The sequence below is a fragment of the Electrona antarctica genome, assembly GCF_951216825.1.
Source record: "Electrona antarctica genome assembly, chromosome: 2".
In the NCBI taxonomy this organism is placed as follows: domain Eukaryota; kingdom Metazoa; phylum Chordata; class Actinopteri; order Myctophiformes; family Myctophidae; genus Electrona; species Electrona antarctica.
Genome location: NC_136807.1, coordinates 22,805,074 through 22,827,880, shown reverse-complemented (window position 1 = coordinate 22,827,880; position 22,807 = coordinate 22,805,074). Strand labels below are relative to the sequence as shown.

Sequence of the window (22,807 nt, the reverse complement as noted above, 5' to 3'; positions counted from 1 at the left end):
AATTACCCTTCAACCTTGTTTATGGCATTATTACCAGAATAAATGTATTGATTGAAATTTTTATTTCACAGTATGTAGAATGGGTACATTTCAAAAGAAAGCACAACTCAATACCCCAACTGGGTAACTTTGTGGATGACACCATGACAAGCACAAAGACTTGTTTACAGGGTACACCATTTTCAATTCACCAGAACATTTAAAGACGTACAAATATTCACTTCTATAAATAAATACAAATCAGGAAATCATATAAATAAAGTAGGAAAAAAAAGGGAAAAACATGTACAGTATGGGGGAAATTAAAAAAGGGGAAGTTGAACTCGAGTTTCGAATTGCAGACATCCGAAGGTGCTCTTTGAGAGCGGTTTTAAGGTATAACCTTTAATATCAAATGTTCAAGTTGAATCAAGCTTGTTCAAATCATGTATACTTCACATTAGTTCAGACAGAGTTCAGACCATGTTCCAAAGCATAGTACATTTAGTATTTAATTGTTTTACATTATGAAAATAAATTTAACACCTCAATTTAACAATGCGGTGCCTACTCTTCCGGTTACCATTGTGACTCTTTTTATAGAGTTGGAATCTGTTAGGAAATTTAGGATTTTAATGATTCCAGTTCCTTAAGAATTCCCTCTTAACGATTCCTTAACGGTTCCCTTGAAGACTCAAGTTTTAGCATACATATAATTGTAGTGGTTCTCTGAGTCTAGGTTACTTATGGACCCTTACAGTTCTGTAACTCTGAGAGTACACAAATGGAACCGGAAGGTACACTGTCAAGAGTTATGGTGGTCCTTGAAATGAAAACATTTGAGAATCACCAGTATCATGGAACCGATGCCCCGGTTCCTCAATGTTGGATCCGGTTCCGGATCCCAACCCACATGTTTTTCTTTTCCTCATCAATGTTGCTCTCCTGTTTGAGTAGTTCTCTGAATCGTCTTGTAATGGTCTCTTCTCGAGGCCCTCGAAGGTCGTCCAGCCGCTCGGCCGCTTCTCCCCCCGAGAGCGGCCCCAGCTTCTTGGACCCCATTCTGGTGGCAGGTACACCTACAAGGATTTTCCCTCTGCGTTTTGTAGCTTCTTGGTGAAATCGCAGCACATTTTCCCTTTTTATAGTTTTCCACAAACGACCTGACAGGAGCGCGGAAGCTCGTCGGGTCGTCTCTCAGTTTATTTCTAATATCTTCAAATACTTCCATCAACTGGGCTTCATCCTCTTCTGCAGACAATGTGCCTTAAACAAAGAAAAATGTATTATGAATTATTTCTATTGTCAGGTATGCACATACAGTAAAGAAATTGTCCTCTATTTTCTTTAAATTGCAGATCTACAAGCTAGTAAGATCTGCTCTTTATTAGCAGATTTCTTAGCAGGTATTTGTTTTGGTCATTATTGATTCTGAATTGAATTTAAATTCACACATTAATCATGTTACCAAGATTGCCTTTTTTCACCTAGTAATATTGCATGAATCAGAGCCTATTTGTCATTGGACGATGCAAAAACGCTAATCCACGCCTTTGTTTTTTCTCGGCTTGATTACGGCAATGCACTTTTTTCTGGACTGCCTAAGAAAACAACTGACAGATTACAACTTGTCCAAAATGCAGCAGCCAGAGTTAAAACTAAGATGAGAACATATTACTCCAGTTTTAGCTTCACTGCACTGGCTTCCGGTTGTTTTTAGGATTGATTTTAAAATCATTTTACTTGTTTATAAGCTCTCAATGGTCTCGCACCTTCCTACCTACATGACTGCCTGCCTAAATATGTCCCAAACCGCCCCCTAAGGTCTTCCACTGCTGGCCTGCTCGCTTTGCCTAAAGAAATGGCAACTCAAAAATATGGGGAAGCAGCTTTTTGCATCTACGGACATTTTTAAAGCACAGCTCAAGACCCACTTCTACACTCTTGCTTTTAATTGATCTTTTAATTTTTTTGTTATTCATGTCCTCACTGTATTGCATTACTGCTATTATTTTTTAATGTTTATGCCTTGCTTTTCTTTCTTTCTCCATTGCTCTGTAATAATAATAATAAAACTTTATTTGTATAGCACCTTTCATGACATGAAATGCAGCTCAAAGTGCTTTACATGTAAGTATGTAATCGCAATAATAGATTTAATACAATTACAAAACAATCTAATGTATTTTCAGATCGATTTGTTGATATATAAACAATAGAATAAAATTGCATTTTAATTACCGGTATGCGATTAATCTAAAAGGTTGCAGCCATAAACTCATTTGTCAGGTAATTGAACAAAAATCTAAAGTGATATCTAGAAGCAGCCGACTTAATCTTGCTCAATGTAGGTAAATCAAATAAAATTCACAAAATAATTAAAATATATTTATTTTATAATAATTTAAATGATTAGTCTGATTAACCACTTAACCCTGTATTATAGTTTGTTGTACAATGGTGGTGTACAGAACTGATCTACAAGCTCATAACGCTTGTAGATCTGATATTTTCACAACATTTATCTTAATTGTTTATTAATCGTAATCAAGGCAAAAGTTTGTAATAACCTTGCGTCACCAGACCAGAGACCACAATTGTCAGTTTCATACACCGCATCAAGGCCTTTATTGGGTAGGCCCTAAAATTATGATGCCCTTGATAGTGGAGAATTTCAGGTAATACTTGTTAGTTGTTCCGGCCTGATGACTACAACATAATGTTGATGAGGTAAGTTACGATCCGCTCCTGACTGGATCATAAACCCGGAAATGGCATGCCTCCCTAGGCTATAGTCAAGTCATAGCGATAGCGTATATGCACACATAGGGGCAATAGGGGCGACTGTGGCTCAAGAGGTAGAGCAGGTCTTCCAATGATCCATGGGTCGGCGGTTTTAATCCCGGCTCCTCCTGTCTACATGTCGAAGTGTCCTTGGGCAAGACACTGAACCCCAAATTGCTCCCGATGTGCTGGTTGGTACCTTGCATGGCTTCCGCTGCAATCGGTGTATGAATGTGTGTGTGAATGGGTGAATGTAATGCACAATCTATGTAAAGCGCCTTGGATAAAGGCGCTATATAAATGCACCATTTACCACACAGAATAACTCTTCCTAATTCTGGGAGGACGGGTCTCTTCCCTAGGTTACCGATACAAAAAATAACAACCGATTCAATCCCCACTTGAAAATGACACACCTGTGTTGGGTTCTTCTAATGGGTAATAATCCCCCTCATGCTCGTCATGTGTGCTGGAGCCATCTGAACACACATGAAAACAAAAGAGAAATGGCATTTTAAACAATCACCGTCAGCTTTATTGTCACATGTTTACAGGTGTAGAAAAGTGAGTGTGAGTGAAATTATTGTAGAAAGGACAGAGGTAGTGAGAGCAGAAGAATAGAAGAAACACACTGTTCAGTAGATTGATCGAGGTTAAAATGGCATATGCGTGCAGAATGCAGATATTAACCAGCAATAACCTCACCCTGGTCTCCAGTGTATTCCTGCAGGCTTGCTGCCAGACCTCTCCTCCTCTCATTTCTTTCTTTCTTAAACAACTTTTTATACAAACTGCAAAAGAAAGACAATAAAGAAATAGACTACAGGATCAATCAGCCATCCCCCGGTCCACACACATTCAGGGAGACAGAGCTCTCATGACATGGTGACTGGCATGCATACTGGAGGAGAAAAACAAGCACTCCGTAACAAAGGAATAGCCAGCACTCCTTGTGGCTAGAGACTAGCCACAAGTCCTTCTGGTACTTTTAATTAATTGTGCAGAACAAACAGGAAAATCACAAATGCGTTTCGGTGTTAAGCCTTCATCAGCATGTATGAAACAATGCAACAATTGTGACATTTTTATGGGAGGCATACTTTGGTTAGACATAGCATTGGACTGGATTAAGGTTGGTGAGGGGTGCATTAAAACGACCGGATTAAGGTTGGTGAGGGGTGCGTTAAAACGACCGGATTAAGGTTGGTGAGGGGTGCGTTAAGGGTTGGTTTTTCGCATACCAGATGGACGTGCGCTCCCCCACGCCCACCCGTTCCTCTGGCCAAGAGTAAGACCATGCCCACCAACAATGTAACAAGGTGCGGCAAGGAATTTACTTTAAATATTATAATTGTATGACTATGAAACCTTGAATTATCAAGGAAAAGGATGAATATAAGTAAATCGGGTCGAAACAAGGGCTTGAGATAAGTTCCCCCAAACACAATTTTATTAAACAGAAACTTTACAACAATGTTTATTATATTCCTAATTAAAAGTTTATAGGCAGTCAATACAAATATTCTAAGTCATGCTTACCTGTAGCAGAACTTAAGGTCAGGGCAGGTGGCTCGGTCAGTAGCAATATATACATAGTTGTCACCGTACTTTGCTTGAAGGTCACTTTGGAGGACTGACAGGGCAGAAGGTGGATTGTGCCCGATTTCAAAGAGTTTGGTTAAAGTCTCAATGGCCTTTTGTCCAACGTCTCTGTGTTTCATAGTGGCAGCTGAATATATGTCATGGTTGTGGATGTTCTGGAGAGTTATCACAGTTGGAAACTGTGGCATGTGTAGGTCCTTACTCCTGAGACAAACCGCACAAAACAAAATACGTTAGACAAACACCAACATATGTTATCCTTAAATTTGTGGAATCGTTTAATTCGAATGACAGCACTTATTTGAAATAAACTCACTCTGACTTTCTTCTGTCTCCTCCAGTGACATGCTTGACGGTCAAAGTCATTTTAGCTGGACAGTCAGTGTTTTTTGATGTCCTTCTGTTATTTGCCGTGTCTGATTTCACTGTCACATGGTGCTGACATCTGTAGACCATCTGAAACATATTACATTAGTAACATTACATCAAACGCATTGTACCACAATAATGTATGTGTAAATTGTTGTGTTTCTCAGCTGTAATTTCTTATGTAGTCATAATGGTTTATTACCTTATAGATAACCTTTTTTCCTGAACATGCTTTTTTGGTGGTGACCCTCCATGTCACAGGGGTGCAGCGTGTCTTCAGAAACCACTCTTTTGCTTCTTCTTCGGTCTTCAATGCGAGACGTATGGTAGCGCTAACTGCAGGATGGTCAAATTCTTTCTGTGTCACCTCAACGGAGCACACGTGATAGTCATATCCAGGTGGCAAGCATTTCTATAAAATATAAATGGAATGATGTTATTCAATGTTTTATCTTGAAACAAAGTTTCTGCAGCCATTGCAAAAAACAGTTCCCCCCCAGTCCAATGAATATGAAAACGATGGGAACAGGTGCTAATGGCCTGAAAACCATGGAATGTTATGTGCTTTAGTGTCTTTCTTTGTGTTCAATGCAATGTCCATCTCTCTTCAGTTTTTGACCCCCAGTCTACACTGAATATCAAAACCATGGAATGTGGAACCTGGATGGAAAGCAAACATCATTTATAACTAAAACTACTTGTGCACTCGTAAACCTACCTATACCTACCTACAAATAACTGAAACATAAAAAACTGAAATGAATAAACCCAGTAATACACATTGTGACTGACCTGTAGGGCAGGACATTGAGAAAGAGCAACATCTCCACATGAAGTTGTGCTTTCTGAAATGGTACTGTGAAGACAAAAAAGAAACACAATGTTATGATGCTTAAACCAAAACGCATTATATTTTGATGCTTAAATAAACATATCAACTAGTACACACGCAAGGAGTTTCTTACCGTGCGTTTGTTTGCGCCTCCGCTGTTGTGGCGTTAGTATTGTTATTGTCCTCCATGCTGTCTTTCTTTAATAACACAATCCGGCTCTAAACTCAGCTATGTTGTTGTGGTTCAGTGAAGTTTGTCCGTCGCCCGTTTCCGTCAAACTATACGCGGTTACGTAGTTTGGTTAGCGTAAAAAACGGTTTGGAAAGCCCACGCCGGCAGTGTCAAGGCAGCAAATATAAGGTAGCAAATATAAGACTTCCGGTGGCCGAGCTCTTCAGAATAAAAGTATCCGCTAAAGTAAACAAAAACGATACATTTGCTCATTAAAACAATAGATTCAGTATTTAAACGAAAATATACAACACAAAATATGTTTGTGTATTTTATTAACATTTATGACAGTTAATAACATTTAAATTAAAATTATCTAAATTGATAAATGCTGTTCACTGGAGTGCATATCCCTTACAAAGAGTGGACAGTGGACGCTGGACACGAGACGGCTCTTCGGGGCAGCTGTTGTGACATACGCACGCGTTCGAGAGACCTCCTCTACAACACCCCACTCTCCGTTAAGTGGGAGAGGTGTAAAATTCCGAGTGGCAGGCCTTCTACTGGTGTCAGAGGTCAAAATTAGTGCAGTCTCCAGACCAGAGTGGACACTTTTCATGGTGTGGTAAATAAAGAGCCCTTGTGAACATCAGTTGAAGCGTTGTCTATTCTGCATCAGATGAAGATTGTTTAGGAGCAGTTTATTTATAATTTATTTGTGGTGGTACTTACATTTGTAGGTTGCTGTTTCCATGCGGACACAGAGCAGGGCTGCACAAGGCAATCGAGTCATACCACACTGCGTCATACCAAAGCCTACACGGGTTGTGCCCGAGTGGAATAGTAAGAGTGGCGACACTAGCGTTGACTCACATTGTAACAATGGAATGCGGAAGTGCTCATTCTATCTCAATGGGATAGTTCCAGCCATAGGAGCAATGTTGGGAACTATAGCCCATAGGCACCCGCTTTGTGGCGAGATCAAAGCGTGTCGCTACTCTCCTACTATACAATGGGTTGTGCAAGGACGTGCTGTGATTGGCCAGTCGCTGTCACTGACAGCCTAAACCTAACCCTAACCTCAGTGAAACTATACCTAACCCTCGGTATAGATCGGCATAGACTCGCCCTTGAGGGCTTTATAAGCCACTTCCACTGAAGGCTGCTTGGTTTCGGACGACACTTAATATGGCGCAGCCTCGTGTTAATGCGCATACCGAGTGCAAGTGTGTAGGACAAGTGGCGAGGAGGTGGTTTAAAAAAGGGCCGGGGTTGCCCCTCATGGACTTAAGTGACGTCAGCTGTAAGTGCTTGAGGGTCATGGCTCTGTTGAGGGTGAGAGCCTGCAAGGGCTAGGACAGCACTTTGAAGATGAGTCCGTCATTCATGACACTTAGGCCCTTTTTGAAACCACCTCCTCGCCACTCGTTTTTTTAAATGTATTTTATGGGTGCTAGCCCCTCCTATATACAGCTTTTGTCCCCACACGTCTCAAGATTTGCCATTGACAATGAAAGGGGAATTCAGGTCAAATGTCCACTAAATCTCGTCCCCACACCTGCCTACTTGGAACGATGCAAGTTAGAAATGCATGCCCCACCCAGATATTATGCGTTGGAGCCTCTACAGCGGTGCCTGTTGGGCACTGGCCTACTTGGAACGATGCAAGTTGGAAATGCATGCCCCACCCAGATATTATGTCTCCCTTTTATGCCCATATATGAAGTTGTTGCCTTATTGTTGCCTGCCTGGTCTGCTGAGTTGGAGATCAGGGTTTGATTCCAGCTCTGGGTGCTAAACGTTACAATTATGTCACATATTTCAGCTGGTCACCAATTTCACTGTAACACCACCATGCTGGTGGATTGGGGGTAAGTCCCTGCGACATACTAGCGACATGTCCAGGGGGTGTACTTGTACATCAAGCTGCCTCACGCTACAGAAACAGGAGATAGGCTCCTGCCCTATGGGCCTCATGGCTCGGCAAGGCTACTTACTTACTTTACCACCATGCTGGAGTGACTGAGATTTGGAGTATTGGAATTTGGGTTTACGGAAAGTGTGCATAAAGGGGCGGGGCTGAGCCCTCACTGACTCATTTAATGGTGGTCCTTGAAATTAAAACGTTTGAGAACCACCGGTATTGTAATTGATACTGGTGCCCCGGTTCCTCAATGTTGGATCCGGTTCCGGATCCCAACCCACATGTTTTTCTTTTCCTCATCATTGTTGATCTCCTGTTTGAGTAGTTCTCTGAAACGTCTTGTAAGGATAGTCTCTTCTCGAGGCCTTCGAAGGTCGTCCCCTCTGCGTTTTGTAGCTTCTTGGTGAAATTGCGGCACATTTTCCATTTTTATAGTTTTCCACAAATGACATGACAGGAGCGCGGAAGCTCGTGGGGTCATCTTTCAGTTTATTTCTGATATCTTCAAATACTTCCATCAACTGGGCTTCAACCTCTTCTGCAGACAATGTGCCTTAAACAAAGAAAAATTTATTATTTCTATTGTCAGGTATGCACATACAGTAAAGGAATTTTCTTCTCTATTCATATCTTTTCCCCTAGTTTCCTTAAATTGCAGATCTACAAGCTAGTAAGATCGATTTGTTGACATATAAATTGCATCTCGATTACCGGTATGTGATTAATCTAAAAAGTTTCAGCTCATTTGTCAGTCATATATAAATTCTACCATTAGAAATATACACAGAAATAGGGCCAGGTAATTTAACAGAAATCAAAACTGATATTTAGACTTAATCTTCAATGCTCCCAGGCTAGTCAAGTCATAGGGTATATGCACACAGAATAACTCTTCCTACTTCCGGGCGGCCGGAACTTTTTCCTATGTTACCGATACTAATTAAGGCTCCATTCTGGTCAAACAGTGCTGATATTGTGCATGTTGGCTCACTGGAAACACTCTGCTAAACCAGTGGGTTTCAGTGGCCCCTTTTCCACCAAAATAACTTTGCTTCTAGAACTGGTTCTGTTCTAGATTCTTGGAACCTTTGTTTTCACGGAACCTGCAGACAATTTTTGTTCCAGTTTCAAACCAACTTTTAGGGTTCTTAACCAATTCAATTTCAGTGGAAACAAGTCTGGACTGGTTCAACATTACACGGGGGAAAAATAACTGAGCCGGTTCAACCCCCACTGGAAAAAGTGCCAAAGTGTCCTTGTCCTTGAGTGGATTTCAAGTGGCCCCGGGTCAAGGCCTATTCATAGTCTGGATTTTCGGTGATGAGGTGACCACCGCTCCGGTGGTGAGCTGACCACCGGAGCTGAAATAACATTGAGCGGTGGTGAGTAAAAACAGAGAGAAGGGGCTGGAGCGGTGGCGGTGGTTTTCTCTTCACCGCGGCTCGTGACGTCATGTTGTAGTTCGGTGGTCACCTAACCACCGTAAATCCAGACTATGTATGAGCCTTCACGGGTGTGTAACTCTCAGAGTTATGGGGGTCCTTATCATCGGTAACACCTGTGAAGGTGGGAGAAGAAGGGAGTTCATTCTGTGAGTATTGCAGTATGTCACACCTGTGTTGGGTTCTTCTAATGGATAATAATCCTCCTCGGGCTCCTCATGTGTGCTTGAGGGATCTGAACGCACAATGGAAATACAATAGAAATGGCATTTTATGAGATGTACCGTATACCTCACAATCACTGTCAGCTTTATTGTCACATATTTACAGAGTTTAAAAAGTGAGTGAAATTATTGTAGAGGACAAAGGTAGAGTGAGAGCAGAAGAATAGAAAAAAGATCAATAGATCACTTTGTGCAACAGGAAAGGTTAAAATGGCATATACTTGCAGAATGCAGATATAACCTCACCCTGCTCTCCGGTGTATTCCTGCAGGCTTGCAGCCAGACCTCTCCTCCTCCTCTCCTCTCTCAAACAGGCTTTCTTAAACAACTTTTTATACAGTCTGCAAAAGAAAGACGGAATAAAAAGATAGAATACAGGATCAATCAGCCATCCCCCGGTCCACACACATTCAGGGAGAGAGACAGAGCTCTCATGACATGGTTTCATTACATCAGGAGAAGATAAATCACCATAGCTTGTTAAGTTTCCTTTCCGGCTATAGTAAGGATCTGACCGATTAGGGTTTTTGCTAATCGATTATTCAAAGGCAGTAAGTGAGAAAGGAAGTGACAATTAATTTTCGCTGAGATGTGAGCGGGTAGTCTCTATAAATTGAGACAACTATTCCATAATCTCCAAGTCTGGAACTACACTGCCCGCAAATCCAAAAACGGAAGCTGTCATATTAAAATATGCATTTCTGCTAAGCAGCAAGATATGCTTTGATGATTTTAATTTATATTAGGATAAATATGCGTGACTGTAAAGAAAAAACAGAAATGGGGAGGAGGCATCACTTCGGCTTTCTCCCTTAAGAGCTTCAGTGTCCAAGAAAGACTGTATGGAAACCGGAAACATGTGAAAATTGTGGGGAGAGACTAAGGCGCAGGCGATGAGAGAGGCGGAGCCACAAGTGGACACAGTGGCGCACTCCTGTGAAATTGTCACATTCGTGCTTGCCTCATGCACATTTCTGTCTGCAACAAGAGCTGGATTGCGGTTATAGTTTAGGATTTTAACGATGAAAGGTTCCTTAATGATTACCTCTTAACAGTCCCATTCCTTCACGTTCCCTTTAACGATTCCCATCATTAAAGATGGAGTGCCACAATTTTTGTATTTTTCCAGTTATTCATGTGTCTATGAGGTGACAGTACTTCATTATCATTAGACACCCTGGAGTCGTTTTTATGTGCAATGGTGTATAGAGCGTCGCAGTCCCCGCCCCCTTTCATGACGACGCCAGGCCCAGGAAATGAATCCCAATGCATTTCTCCCATAGACATTTCAAAAAGTATTTATTTAAAGACCTTTTAAGCGTCGTACGAAGCCAACTCGAGTCGTGACAAATCATGACAACAAACAGTAAAATAGTGACATCACACTATCAGCCCCTCCCCTAACCCCTTGGCCTTTATCATACAACTACAGCTGTGGGTGCGGCTTCAGTTCAGGTGGATCACCACCCACCAGGCAAACCAGGCATACTTAATGAACTGGTGGGCGTGTCCACATAAAATAATGATTTTAACAAATACTGTACACTTTTTGGAAAAAGTTCTTCCTCCTTATATTATAATAATACCTGATGATCATGTTTTAGATGGCACTCCATCTAAAAAACAAACAAACACATCATTCATACTGTACATGCAGTATTGCATACATGTTGTTGTAGTGGTTCTCAAAGTGAGGTCCAGGGTCCCTCTGGGTTACTTGAGAGGGTTCCAAATGCACCCTCACAGGTCTGTAACTCTGAATATACAAACGGACCCTTGACGGTTTTTAACTCTGAGAGTGTACAAATGGAACCAAATGGACCCTTACAAGTCTGTAACTCTGGGAGTGTACAAATGGAACCAAATGGACCCTTACAAGTCTGTAACTCTGGGAGTGTACAAATGGAACCAAATGGACCCTTACAAGTCTGTAACTCTGGGAGTGTACAAATGGAACCAAATGGACCCTTACAGGTCTGTAACTCTGGGAGTATACAAATGGAACCAAATGGACCCTTACAAGTCTGTAACTCTGGGAGTATACAAATGGAACCAAATGGACCCTTACAGGTCTGTAACTCTGGGAGTATACAAATGGAACCAAATGGACCCTTACAGGTCTGTAACTCTGGGAGTATACAAATTGACTTGTAAGGTTACATTTATACACTCAAGAGTTATGGTGGTCCTTGAAATTAGAAAGTTTGATAACCACCGACAGTGTGATAAAATAGGTTCCGGAAACGGTTCCAAATGTGATGGAACCGTTTCCGGTTCTCAATGTTTGATTCGGTTCCTCCGATTCTGGCACCTGGCGTTTACTCGCGGTGTGATTGTCTGTGTTCACATGGGGAGCGCAGTACGCCCAGTAAAGAGCCCTTCATCCATTTAGGAAAAGCCTATACGTTGTAATTTTAGATGTTAACTGGCTATAGCAATCTCTTTCTCTCTTTTTTTTTATGAAGAAAAAAATCACGTTTTTCATTAAACTGTCCTGATGGCAGTACAGGTTCTGTAAGTATGTCAGGACCGGCTTAGGGTGCCTAAAAACAAGAAAACTTGAAACACAGCAGATGTGGAATTATTCTTCAAATATTATCTATGGCATGGTGGTACATGCAAAGCAAAACACAAAGAAAAAAAAGACATTGTTATGGATATGACTCCATATCTGAAAAAATACATTTTAATATACCCAGGCCAGCTGATGTCAGCTTGGCGCACGTTTGCTTACAACTATCATTGTACTGCTCTATCTGTCTCTCCAGTGCTGCAAGCATGCCTGGACCCGTCCTCACACCAAACTCTGCCATGAATTGTTTTTTGTAGAGTCTGTACAAAAGGCAGGGTTCCCACACATTTTACCACATTTCCGGGCCTATACGCCTGCTCAAAAACAACAGACCTACGAGCTAACGCACTGTGGAAGCGTGGAACGCGTCAAGCTTGTAGATCTATTATTTTTGTCAAGTGACATCCTCATTAGGCCACAATGTCAGCTGTGTTTACGGACATCTTTTAACAATGCATATCCAAACATTTGATTAATTCATTCCAAACCTTTTCCATGCAGGTCTGGAAAACATGTTTTCCAATTTCATGACTGTGGGAACCCGGAAAGGGGAGCTCTTAAGATTGTGCTTAATTGAGAATTAAACATAAGTTTAAAACGTTACCTTTCGGCAAAACCACGGTCCGGGCATATGGCTCGGTCAACAGAAGCATGGATATACTCCCCACCATGCTCTGCTCGCAGGTCGTGTTGGAGAACTGACATGGCAGAAGATATAGAGTGACCCATCTCAAAGAGTTTGGTTAACTTCTCAGTGGCTCCGCTTCCCACATCTCTGTGTTTCAGAATTTCAGCCGAATATACATTGTGGTTGTGGACGTTATGTAGAATTACCACAGTTGGATACTGTTGCAAATGTGGGTCCTCCTTAGTCCTGAGACAAGCAGCACAAAGATACAGTATGTCAGCAACAATATGTGGAATAATTGCAACACTTATTGCGAACGTGGAAAAACTCACCACCGTGACACCCTCTCTCTTCTTGCCTTCAGGACCACACTCAATTTAGCTGGACAGTTGGTGTTTTTTGAAGTCTTTTTGGTGCCTGCTGTAGCTGACCGCTCTTGTACATTGTGCTGACATTTGTAATCCATCTGAAAATATGTATGAGCAGATTGGTTAATCAACATTTTCCTACTGGCTATTTTTGTTTTGTGATGTGTAGATGGGGGGAAAAAAGAGTGCTTATCAGCTTGTTACTTGTAGATTGGCTAGTTTTGGCAAAGAGATGTGTAGATCATGGAGAAAAAGAGAGCTTATGGTTCAGGTTCATTACCTTATAGATATTCGTTGTGCAGGCTGGTCTTTGGCATTTGACCCTCCATGTGGCTGGGGTGTCCTTCATCTCCAGAAACCACTGTTTAATGTGTTCTTCAGTGTTAAATGGGAGCCGTAAAGTAGCGCAAAATGCACCATGGTCCATTTCAGTAGTTTTCTCCTCAAAGGCGATGACATGATAGTCATACCCAGGTGGAAGCCAAGTCTATGAAATAATAAAGTAAAGGGATATTGAAGCTAACATATACAGGATAACAGTAACATAAGCATTAGCAATCAAACAAAAGAGTAATATTATAAGTTGAATAGCCACAACAGTGTTGTGTATATTTGTATGTCTTTAAATGTTCTGATGAATTGAAAATGGAGGACCCTTACATAAACAAGTCTTAGTTCTTTTTCTGGTTTTATCCATCCGATTTTGTATTGACCTGTACTTTCTTGAACTGTACCCATTCTACAAACTGTTAATACAATGTTCAATCAATCAAACCTGTAAGAGAGGATAGCGAGAAAGACCACCACCAACACAGTTCCCATCACCACAACTTGATGTTGCAAGCTCTGGCATGCTGTGAAGAGAGAGAGAGAGAGAGAGAGAACTTATTGTTTACAGCAATTTGGCAATACACATTAATAACGCCTACAACAAACATCAATTACTTATTAAGTAATAAAACGCATTACCAACTCCTACAAACAGTAGTACAGCAGTACACAATAACGCTGTTTAAAAACGAGTTTCTTACCATGTGCTTGTTTGCGCCTCCTCCTTCAGTATTGTAGTGGCTTTCTGTGTCTCCTCAACAGAGCACACATGATAGTCACATCCAGGTGGCACGCATTTCTGTAAAATATAAATGGAATGTTGATATTATTCAACGTTTTATCTTGAAACAGAGTTTATGCAGCCATTGCAAAAAAACAGTTCCACCAGTCAGTACAATGAATATGAAAACGATGGGAACAGGTGCTACTGCTAATGGCCTGAAAACCATGGAATGTTATGTGCTTTAATGATTGATTGATTGATTGATTGAGGAATTTATTAACAGATTGGAGAATTACAGTACATTTCAAGCACAACTCAAACTCAATACAAAACTGTTAACTGTGGACGACACCATAAAGCATTACACTTGTTTACAATAGGGTCCACCATGTTCAATTAATTATAACATTTAGAGACGTACAAATACACTTCTATAGACCGATTCAGAAACGGGTCTCATGGTCGCAGGCAACGTATTTCCTGTAGGCGGGGACGACGATATCTGCGGTTTCCCCGCACCTCCTTTATTCTACTACAGTGAATGGAAAAGTGACTGATGTTAGTCTGCCTCAAACGTTACTCTTTTACCTGCTTTTTACTAACACTAACATTACAAAGATGCCCAGAACATCGGGATGAACCTGTGTAGTTTATGGCTGCTCCAACAGTAGTGACAACATTCCAAAAACAAAAAAAAACGGAATGTCATACTAAGCATTAAAGTATGAGGTATAAAGTACAGCAGCCTTGTGTTCCTAAAACAGAAAGATTGGGTATTGGGTAAGACTGACGTTATGTATCTTTCAGGACCTTTCACTGCTTTGTCTCAACCATTACTATATGGCTCTGGTCTCGTCTCAGCCACCGGTAGATATTTTGACATTCCGTTTTTTTTTTTTTTTTTTAATGTTGCCACTACTGTTGGAGCAGCCATAAACTACACAGGTTCATCCCGATGTTCTGGGCATCTTTGTAATGTTAGTGTTAGTAAAAAGCAGGTAAAAGAGTAACGTTTGAGGCAGACTAACATCAGTCACTTTTCCATTCACTGTAGTAGGAGGTGCGGGGAAACCGCAGATATGTCGTCTCCGCCTACAGGAAATACGTTGCCTGCGACCATGAGACGCGTTTCTGAATCGGTCTATATAGACGCCTTAAGTTAACAGACGACGTCACACTGATAAGCAACAGCATGCGCTCGCATACCGGCAGCACAAGAACCCTGCCTCTCATATACAGCGCAGGCACACCTGAGCTTCCATGCGCAGCCAAAAGCCACTGTCTGCCGGCGTCCCTTCCTGGTTTTTAGACAGCTGGTGGATGGAAATGAAGCTCCACCCACGCGGCAGAATGCCGCTGGTGCAAGCTTTTCTGGGAATCTGGCCGACGCGGCATTATGCCGTGTGGGTGGAGCTTCATTTCCATCCACCAGCTGTCTAAAAACCTGGAAGAGACGCTGGCAGACAGCAGCTTTTGGCCGCACATGGAAGTTCAGGTGTGCCTGCGCTGACCCAGAGCCTGTTTGTCCATGGCTGCACGTGCAACTGCAGCCCATCAAGTATAATTTATGCTTCGTCCCGCTATGGTGTCGCACACGCAGACCTCTACGCTCACAACAGTCGCATCCGCGATGCGATGTGGGCTTGTATATCAGCTGTTCTCTGTGCGCAACACTGTTGCGCTTTGAAGTATAAATGTCTCCTAGATTCAGTGCAGGCACACCTGAACTTCCATGCACGGCCAAAAGCCGCTGTCTGCCGGCGTCTCTTCCCGGTTTTTAGACAGCTGGTGGATGGAAATGAAGCTCCACCCACGCGGCATAATGCCGCTGGTGCAAGCTTTTCCGGGAATCTGGCCGACGCAGCAATCTGCCGCGTGGGTGGAGCTTCATTTCCATCCACCAGCTGTCTAAAAACCCAGAACAGACGCCGGCAGACAGCGGCTTTTGGCCGTGCATGGAATCCTAGGTGTGCTTATGTAGCCTCAGCCGGGAGGCGAACCCGGGTTCCCCATTCCAAAGGCACAGTACATTACCAGTCGACTAAAGAGCCATGGCCCGATAGGCAAGTAGTAGCGCAGCAACGTATAGCCTACAGTCGCCCCCCCCCCCCCACCTGGAAGCGCGTCCACGCGCACCAGCCAGGAGCTAGGCTCGACTGACTGGGGGGATCTCCGCCCCAGAGAGACTGACAGAACTGTCGACTACATAGATTAAGGTCTGTACCGTTCCGGGAACATACTTGTAGAGGTTAGCCAAACACACCGCTGCCACCAATGTAGCCTCAGCCGGGAGGCGAACCCGTGTTCCCCCCATTCCAAAAGGCACAGTACGTTACCAGTTGACTAAAGAGCCATGGCCCGATAGGCAAGTAGTAACGCAGCACCGTATAGCCTACACTTATACCTGGTGCATCTCACTAGCAAAACACACAAGAGGAGGTTGAATGGACTGAAACCAGCGCTCCCCATAACAACAGGTTTGGAGATCTGTTGGGAATTGATTACATGAAACAGTCACCCATGCGACCAGTCCCAATGTTTGTAAACAAATAATTGGTCTATAGCCAAAAACAGGAAATCATCATTGTCTTTCTTTGTGTCCAATGTCCATCTCTCTTCAGTTTTTGACCCCCAGTCTACACAATATCAAAACCATGGAATGTGGGCTTAACCTGGATGGAAAGCAAACAGCATTTATAACACACACCCCTAGACTGGTTTCACTCATACCTCTCTGGCCGTACTCAGTTCATTCAGCTCAAATCATTCACTTCCCATCCCTCCCCCATCTCCTCCGGTGTTCCCCAGGGCTCTGTTCTTGGCCCTATCCTATTTATTGATTGATTGATTGAAAATTGTATTAACAGTTTGCAGAATTACAGTACATTTCAAGCACAAACTCAATACAAAGGCTGTTAACTGTGAGTGGACGACCCAATTAAGCATTACACTTGTTTACAACAGGGTCCACCATGTTCAATTCATCAAAACATTTAGAGACGTACAAATAGACACTTCTATAGACAAAGAACAGTACAGGAATTCATCATAATGGAGGTAAAAAGGGAAAAGAAACATATACAGTGAGGGGAAAAAGGGGGGGGCGGTGGGGGGGGGGGGATTCAGATTTTACGGGGGCCAGTTTCGAATTGCAGCCATCCGTAGGTGCCCTTTGAGAGCGGTTTTGAAGGAGTCAAGGGATTCGCATGTCTTAATGACAGTTGGTAGGGCGTTCCACATTTTGGTGGCATAGGAGCGAAAAGAATTTAGTCCCTTGTTTGTGCCGAATCTGGGTTGAACATGATTCGTTGCACTCCCTCTGGTGTTGTGGGTGTGGACTTCGTTAACATTAAGGAAGTATCTACACAGGTACATGGGTATCTTGGTGGAGTATCGAATCTTGTGGACCAGACCCATTGCAAGATGCTGTACTCTGTCGCCGACCCTAAGCCATGCCAGTCTGTCAAAGTGGGCAGGGGTGAGGTGGGTTCGGGGGGTGAGGCCAAGTAGGAGCCTGACCAGTTTGTTTTGGGAGGTCTGGAGCCTAGTTTTAAGGGCCTTTGAGGTGCTGTGGTGCAGGAGGTGCATGCATAGTCAAAGAAGCCTTGTACAAGGGCTGCTGTCATCTATCTCCTCCCCCTTGGAGCTTGGACAGATTTTCCGCAAATACAACATCCTTTTCCACTGTTACGCGGACGACACCCAGCTCTACGTCTCCTCCAAACCCTCTTCCACCTTCCCACCCTACTCCCTCTGTACCTGTTTGCAGGAAATCAAGTCCTGGTTCACCTCTAATTTCCTCAAACTTAACAGTGATAAAACCGAGGTAGTCCTCATTGGTTCCAAATCCACACTCACCAAGCAAGTTGCTTGTCAATGGTGAGAGTGAAACTGGGTTGCTTGAAGCAACCCAGTTTCACTCTCACCATTGACAACTCCTAGGTTTCCCCCTCCCCTCAGGTTAAGAGTCTGGGTGTCGTCTTCGACAGTACCCTATTATTCCACACCCACATCAACAGCACCATCCGGTCCGCCTACTTCCACCTCAGAAACATCAACCACCTCCGCCCCTCTCTAACTCCCCACAGTGCCGCAATCCTGGTTCACTCTCTTGTCAATTACTAGACTCTACTGTAATTCCCTTCTTTTTGGTCTCCCCCACAAACTCCAACTAGTCCAGAACGCTGCTGCCCGTATTGCCACCAGAACCCCTGTCATCAGTCACATCACCCCTGTTTTACACCAACTCCACTGGCTCCCCATCAAATACCGTATCGACTTCAAGATCCTTCTCCATACATTCAAGGCCATTCATAACCTCGCCCCCCCATACCTGTCTGACCTTGTCCACGTCAACATCCCCACCCAGTCTCTTAGGTCTGCCTCCTCCATCACCCTGAGAGTCCTCCCAGCCCGTCTCTCCACCATGGGGTCAAGAGCCTTCAGCCGCTCTGTCCCCCACCTGTGGAACTCCCTCCCCCTGACATCAGAAATATGGACTCTATCACCATATTCCAAACTCACCTCAAAACCCACCTGTTTAGGCAGGCATATGGCTGACCTCTGTGTCTTCTGCTGCAAGCTGTGCCCTAGTTTTGTTTTGCTTTTAAACTGTGTTTTTGTATCAACTGTTTTTAAACTGTATGGCGACCTTGAGTGCCCTGAAAGGCACCTTATAAATAAAATGTATTATTATTATAACTAAAACTACTTGTGCACTCGTAAACCTATACCTACAAATAACTCAAACATAAACTGAAATGAATAAACCCAGTTTGACTTAACCCAGTAGGCTAATACACATAGTGACTGACCTGTAGGGCAGGACATTGAGAAAGAGGAACATCTCCACATGAAGTTGTGCTTTCTGAAATGGTACTGTGAAGACAGAAGAGAAACGCAATGTTATGATGCTAAACTAAAACACATTATATTATAAACATAGTATCAACTCATACAAACGCAACTTGTAGTTTCTTACCGTGCGTTTGTTTGCGCCTCCGCTGTTGTGGCGTTCGTATTGTCCGCCATGCTCTGTCTTTAATAACACAATCCGGCTTTAAAGTCTTATTACTCTCTTTGTTGGTGGACTTTCAAAACTCGCCAATGTTGTGGTTCAATTAAGTTTGTCCTCCGCCTTTCGCCGTCAAAATATACGAGGTCACTTGGCAGCATTCTCGGGAGCCCCGCCTACTAAAACATAAAAATCAATACATATATAAGTCGTTATTATTATTAATAATATTAATAATATGTTTTATTATTATAACAATAATAATTTGTATTCTTTTTATTTTATAAAAATACATTTTTATTTAATAAAAACAATATTAATTTTGCTCAGTGGCTGCTTAATCGGGCGTGTAATGTGATTGGTCAAAGCGTCGTGACGCATTCTGTGGTTCGATCCGCTGGTTGGCTGCTGTCTGTCATGAATGAAGGAAGGGGGCGGGGCCAGCACCAGTCACCAGAAGCAAAGCAAACAGCGGAACTACAACATGTTGAGAAGAGGAGGAAGAATGGAGAAAGACGCTTCTACAGACGGGTGTGGTGGCCCTTCGGAACCTCAGGGCCCTCCTCAGCCTCAGGGACCCCGGGGGTCCCAGGGACCAGGACAACCAGAGCCACAGGGGGGTCCGGTGGGCAAGAGATGGGGGCCACAGCACGCTGGGGCCCGGGAACTGGCCAATCTGTACTCATCAGGTGAGTGAGTCTTAAGCGGTCCCTATGGTTCCAAATGCTTGCCTTGGACCCGAAAACTAGTCGATCTACAAGCTCACAACGCGAGCTTGTAGATCGAAGCGTGTGTAGATAGAATTTGTAGTACCCGTACTGACCGACGACCAACTTGGGCTTACATTATTTTGTAACTCTTCAAAAATGTGATGTAATGTTTTCTTGATTTGACGTTACAGCTTTGATTCCTTTGTCAAACCTGGCAAACTATTACTATTAGTGTATGTAAATTATAATGCCATTCGTCTTTATGCTATAGTAATGTAAGTACATACAGCACAATACACTGAGCTATGTCAGTTTTATTGGACAGAAGACTATTATTACAATAGTATAATATGACATAGCCCGTCTCCGGACCCCCCGGGTTGAGCTCCTTTGGACCCCTAAAGTCATCAAAATGTCAGAAACTTTAATGTAGGGTTCCGAAAGGAGCTACATATGACACAATGTAGGTATTTTGCAGACAACGTGTGTGTGTGTGTGTGTGTGTGTGTGTGTGTGTGTGTGTGTGTGTGTGTGTGTGTGTGTGTGTGTGTGTGTGTGTGTGTGTGTGTGTGTGTGTGTGTGTGTGTGTGTGTGTGTGTGTGTGTGTGTGTGTGTGTGTGTGTGGTGAGAGATGCACACAAATAAAAGACAATGATTTAGGACCATGATCACACCTGTGCTGAGGTGGGGTGCTCTGCGTCCCTCAGGTGGCGCTGATGGGCACAGAACACCCACAGCACATAGATGTGGAGTCGATGGGTAGCGAGACGTAACAATTATTATTATAGGAGTGAACGTTTTGAGCAACTTGAACAGTACAGTAGTACAGTCAAAGGTTAATGCTTGCTAAAAAGAACAACACAAAAAAAGCACTGGTCCTTAGTACTCAATTCATCAGTAATGCATGTACAAAACACATTGGAATAAAGCTCAGTAGAAGGTGTATTTACAGAGAACTTTCTGCTTTACTGTCATGGTGTTCAATGAGTTAAAGGTAGTGTATGCTATTATATTTTTTAGCCTATGGTAGGTGATATATTTTTTTTTCTTTTTTGGTCAAAACAAAACCTTTTTTCAAAACGTGTATATATATATTTATTTTTTGTTTTTTTGTTTAAAGGTTAAAGCACTCTTCCTGATGGTAGCCATTGCTGTGAGTGTTTACGCAATAGCAGAGGTCTCCCTGTAGTGTTCCAGTTCCAATTTCACTTTTTTAAATCTGTATCCTGACTGAGGTCTCCATCCTGATTGGATAAAATTGGTACCCTGACCTCAAAATGCATTTTATGTTGTAACCCTGTTACTGAACAAACAGTACACTCTAGCAATGACTGAGTAGGCTACTATCAGACTATAATATAGTCTGATAGTAACAGTTATTTTAACAAAGGATCATCATCTACCATACCGTAGTACCTTTTAAACGTTTGACGAGTTCTTTCTTTTAGGTTTAGTTGAGAATAACTTGTGTTCCTCTGACAGTAGCTTCTCTAAATACAGTCCTTCTGACTATTGTTTATATACAAAGACAACGCATACCTGACATGCAGCTTTGCTGGAACTGTCCCGTTTACTTTAAACGTCATTGTACTGTAGGGTGTCCTGTCACAATTATTACACAATTGCCTAATAGCAATTATTTTAGATAATCGTCAAATCGTTTTCCATGTTGAAAAATGTCCATACATTTTCAAACGTTTTGTGTGTCAGTGAATTCTTTGTAAATTTAGGTTATTTGTCATATCTGCCCTGTGCAAGTTGTGATTACGAAGCCTAAAAGCCAAACAGAAATACTAATGTTAACGTTCCATTGTTCAATAAAAAGAAAATACACGAATCACAATTATTTGTGTGACAAATAATCGTCAACATAGATCTGTAATCGTGACAGCCCTATAACGGTGGTTCTCAAAGTGGCGTCCGGGCTGGGGAGAGGATGAAGACAAAAGGGTTAATGTAGCATCACAATCGTTTACCACTTTATCCATTTAGGTTGGCTATTCAAAAATAGCAGATATACAAGCTCACAGCCCGTCACTTTGTGTGTTGCAAACTTGTACATTTGATATTTTTTGTTTAATGGAGTTCTCGTTGTTGATTAAATAATGAGTCAGTGATTTGTGGAGCTCAAGCACATGGCTTTGAAGGGTAGCAGATCATCTACAAGCTCTCAGTCAACAACATATCAGGCTTCAATGCATTGTGGGCTTAGTTCTAGATCAGCTATTTTGATTTAAAAATAAAGTGTGTGTGTGTGTGTGTGTGTGTGTGTGTGTGTGTGTGTGTGTGTGGGGGGGGGGGGGGGGGGGGTCAGCCCTATACTACTAGTATGATCTGAGCTGATTTGTTAGCTGTTGAAAATCACTTGTTGGGGTGGTTTGGTCACTGATGCTGCCTCTGACAGAATGTGGGTCACAGTTTTTGCATTTCAATCTCTGTTTTGTTGTTGTAAGAACTAGACAGGCAGCATGTATATTAACAGGTCCAGCTGCTTTTTAGTGCAAGCCTGGAAACCAGTCAAATCAGGAAAAGAAAAATCCCTGGGGAGATTGCTCTGGCCCACTATTCAAAGTGAGACTGTTTTTGTTGTGAAGTTGCAATATGTTTGTAACCGCCCCTTGTATGTAAATCTTCCACACCGAAGTGTGCTGCATGATTCTTGCTCAAATGTGAAACGATTCCAGTCTTTTCAATGAAAATATTTATTGTCTTTAGTCTGTAGTTGCTGAACAATACTACATTCAAAATGTGGCACCTGGAGCCAACTACTGTGGCTTTAACATCAAAGTGCTTGACTTAAACCGCTCTTAAAGTCTCTCTTGTAGCAAAAACACGAGTAACTAAAATGAATTGGACAGCCAACTAGTGCTGGATGATTCATGCTCAAATTTAGAAATGAGATTGCATCGGTGTCTGAATCTAGATCACAATCTTTTTTTCAATGAATCGTGCCGCACTCTTGCTTTTCCTACAGTCCGATGTGCAACGTATCATACATCAGGTGGTCTTCATCATACTGTAGCGTTGTCTCAGTTGTAAAGGTATTAGATTAGATAGATTTGGGGCTGGGTGATAAACTGTACATGAGAAACTGATAATGCCTTATTGACTTTTGGAGTGGCCAGTATTATGT

At 42.5% G+C, this 22,807-nt stretch overlaps 3 protein-coding genes across 6 annotated transcripts in view; 1 reads left to right on the top strand and 2 right to left on the bottom strand.

Annotated features, from left to right (window-relative positions):
- Positions 1–47: 47 nt before the first annotated feature.
- LOC306939574 (uncharacterized protein) lies at positions 48–5,905 on the bottom strand. Its single transcript, XM_079524177.1, has 8 exons — positions 5,700–5,905; positions 5,527–5,590; positions 4,937–5,146; positions 4,682–4,821; positions 4,303–4,569; positions 3,469–3,554; positions 3,180–3,242; positions 48–1,245 (listed from the first exon to the last, which is right to left on the bottom strand). Exons 1-8 carry the CDS (start codon positions 5,753–5,755, stop codon positions 911–913), a joined length of 1,221 nt encoding a protein of 406 aa, XP_079380303.1. The 5' UTR covers positions 5,756–5,905; the 3' UTR covers positions 48–910.
- A 2,050-nt stretch (positions 5,906–7,955) lies between these two features.
- Positions 7,956–19,062, bottom strand: LOC306939564 (uncharacterized protein). Of its 2 annotated transcripts, XM_079524159.1 has the most exons (10): positions 18,932–19,062; positions 18,765–18,828; positions 13,928–14,025; positions 13,672–13,750; positions 13,177–13,383; positions 12,861–12,994; positions 12,505–12,774; positions 9,575–9,669; positions 9,277–9,339; positions 7,956–8,215 (listed from the first exon to the last, which is right to left on the bottom strand). In XM_079524159.1, exons 1-10 carry the CDS (start codon positions 18,979–18,981, stop codon positions 7,962–7,964), a joined length of 1,314 nt encoding a protein of 437 aa, XP_079380285.1. In that variant the 5' UTR covers positions 18,982–19,062; the 3' UTR covers positions 7,956–7,961. The 2 variants fall into 2 exon arrangements, with proteins under 2 accessions (XP_079380285.1, XP_079380286.1); XM_079524160.1 differs by lacking the exons at positions 13,928–14,025; positions 18,765–18,828; positions 18,932–19,062 and having other exon boundaries at positions 13,557–13,696.
- A 341-nt stretch (positions 19,063–19,403) lies between these two features.
- LOC306934868 (ubiquitin-conjugating enzyme E2 variant 1) overlaps positions 19,404–22,807 on the top strand; it is a 521,434-nt gene continuing 518,030 nt past the window's right edge. For 2 of the 3 annotated variants that reach the window (XR_013791348.1, XM_079517677.1), the window contains exon 1: positions 19,404–19,653. Coding sequence is in view for 2 of the 3 variants with exons in the window: in XM_079517677.1 (XP_079373803.1) it covers positions 19,449–19,653 (205 nt within the window). In the remaining variant the exon portion in view is untranslated. The remainder of the gene's footprint in view (positions 19,654–22,807) is intronic. The other variant, XM_079517679.1, reaches the window with a different exon arrangement.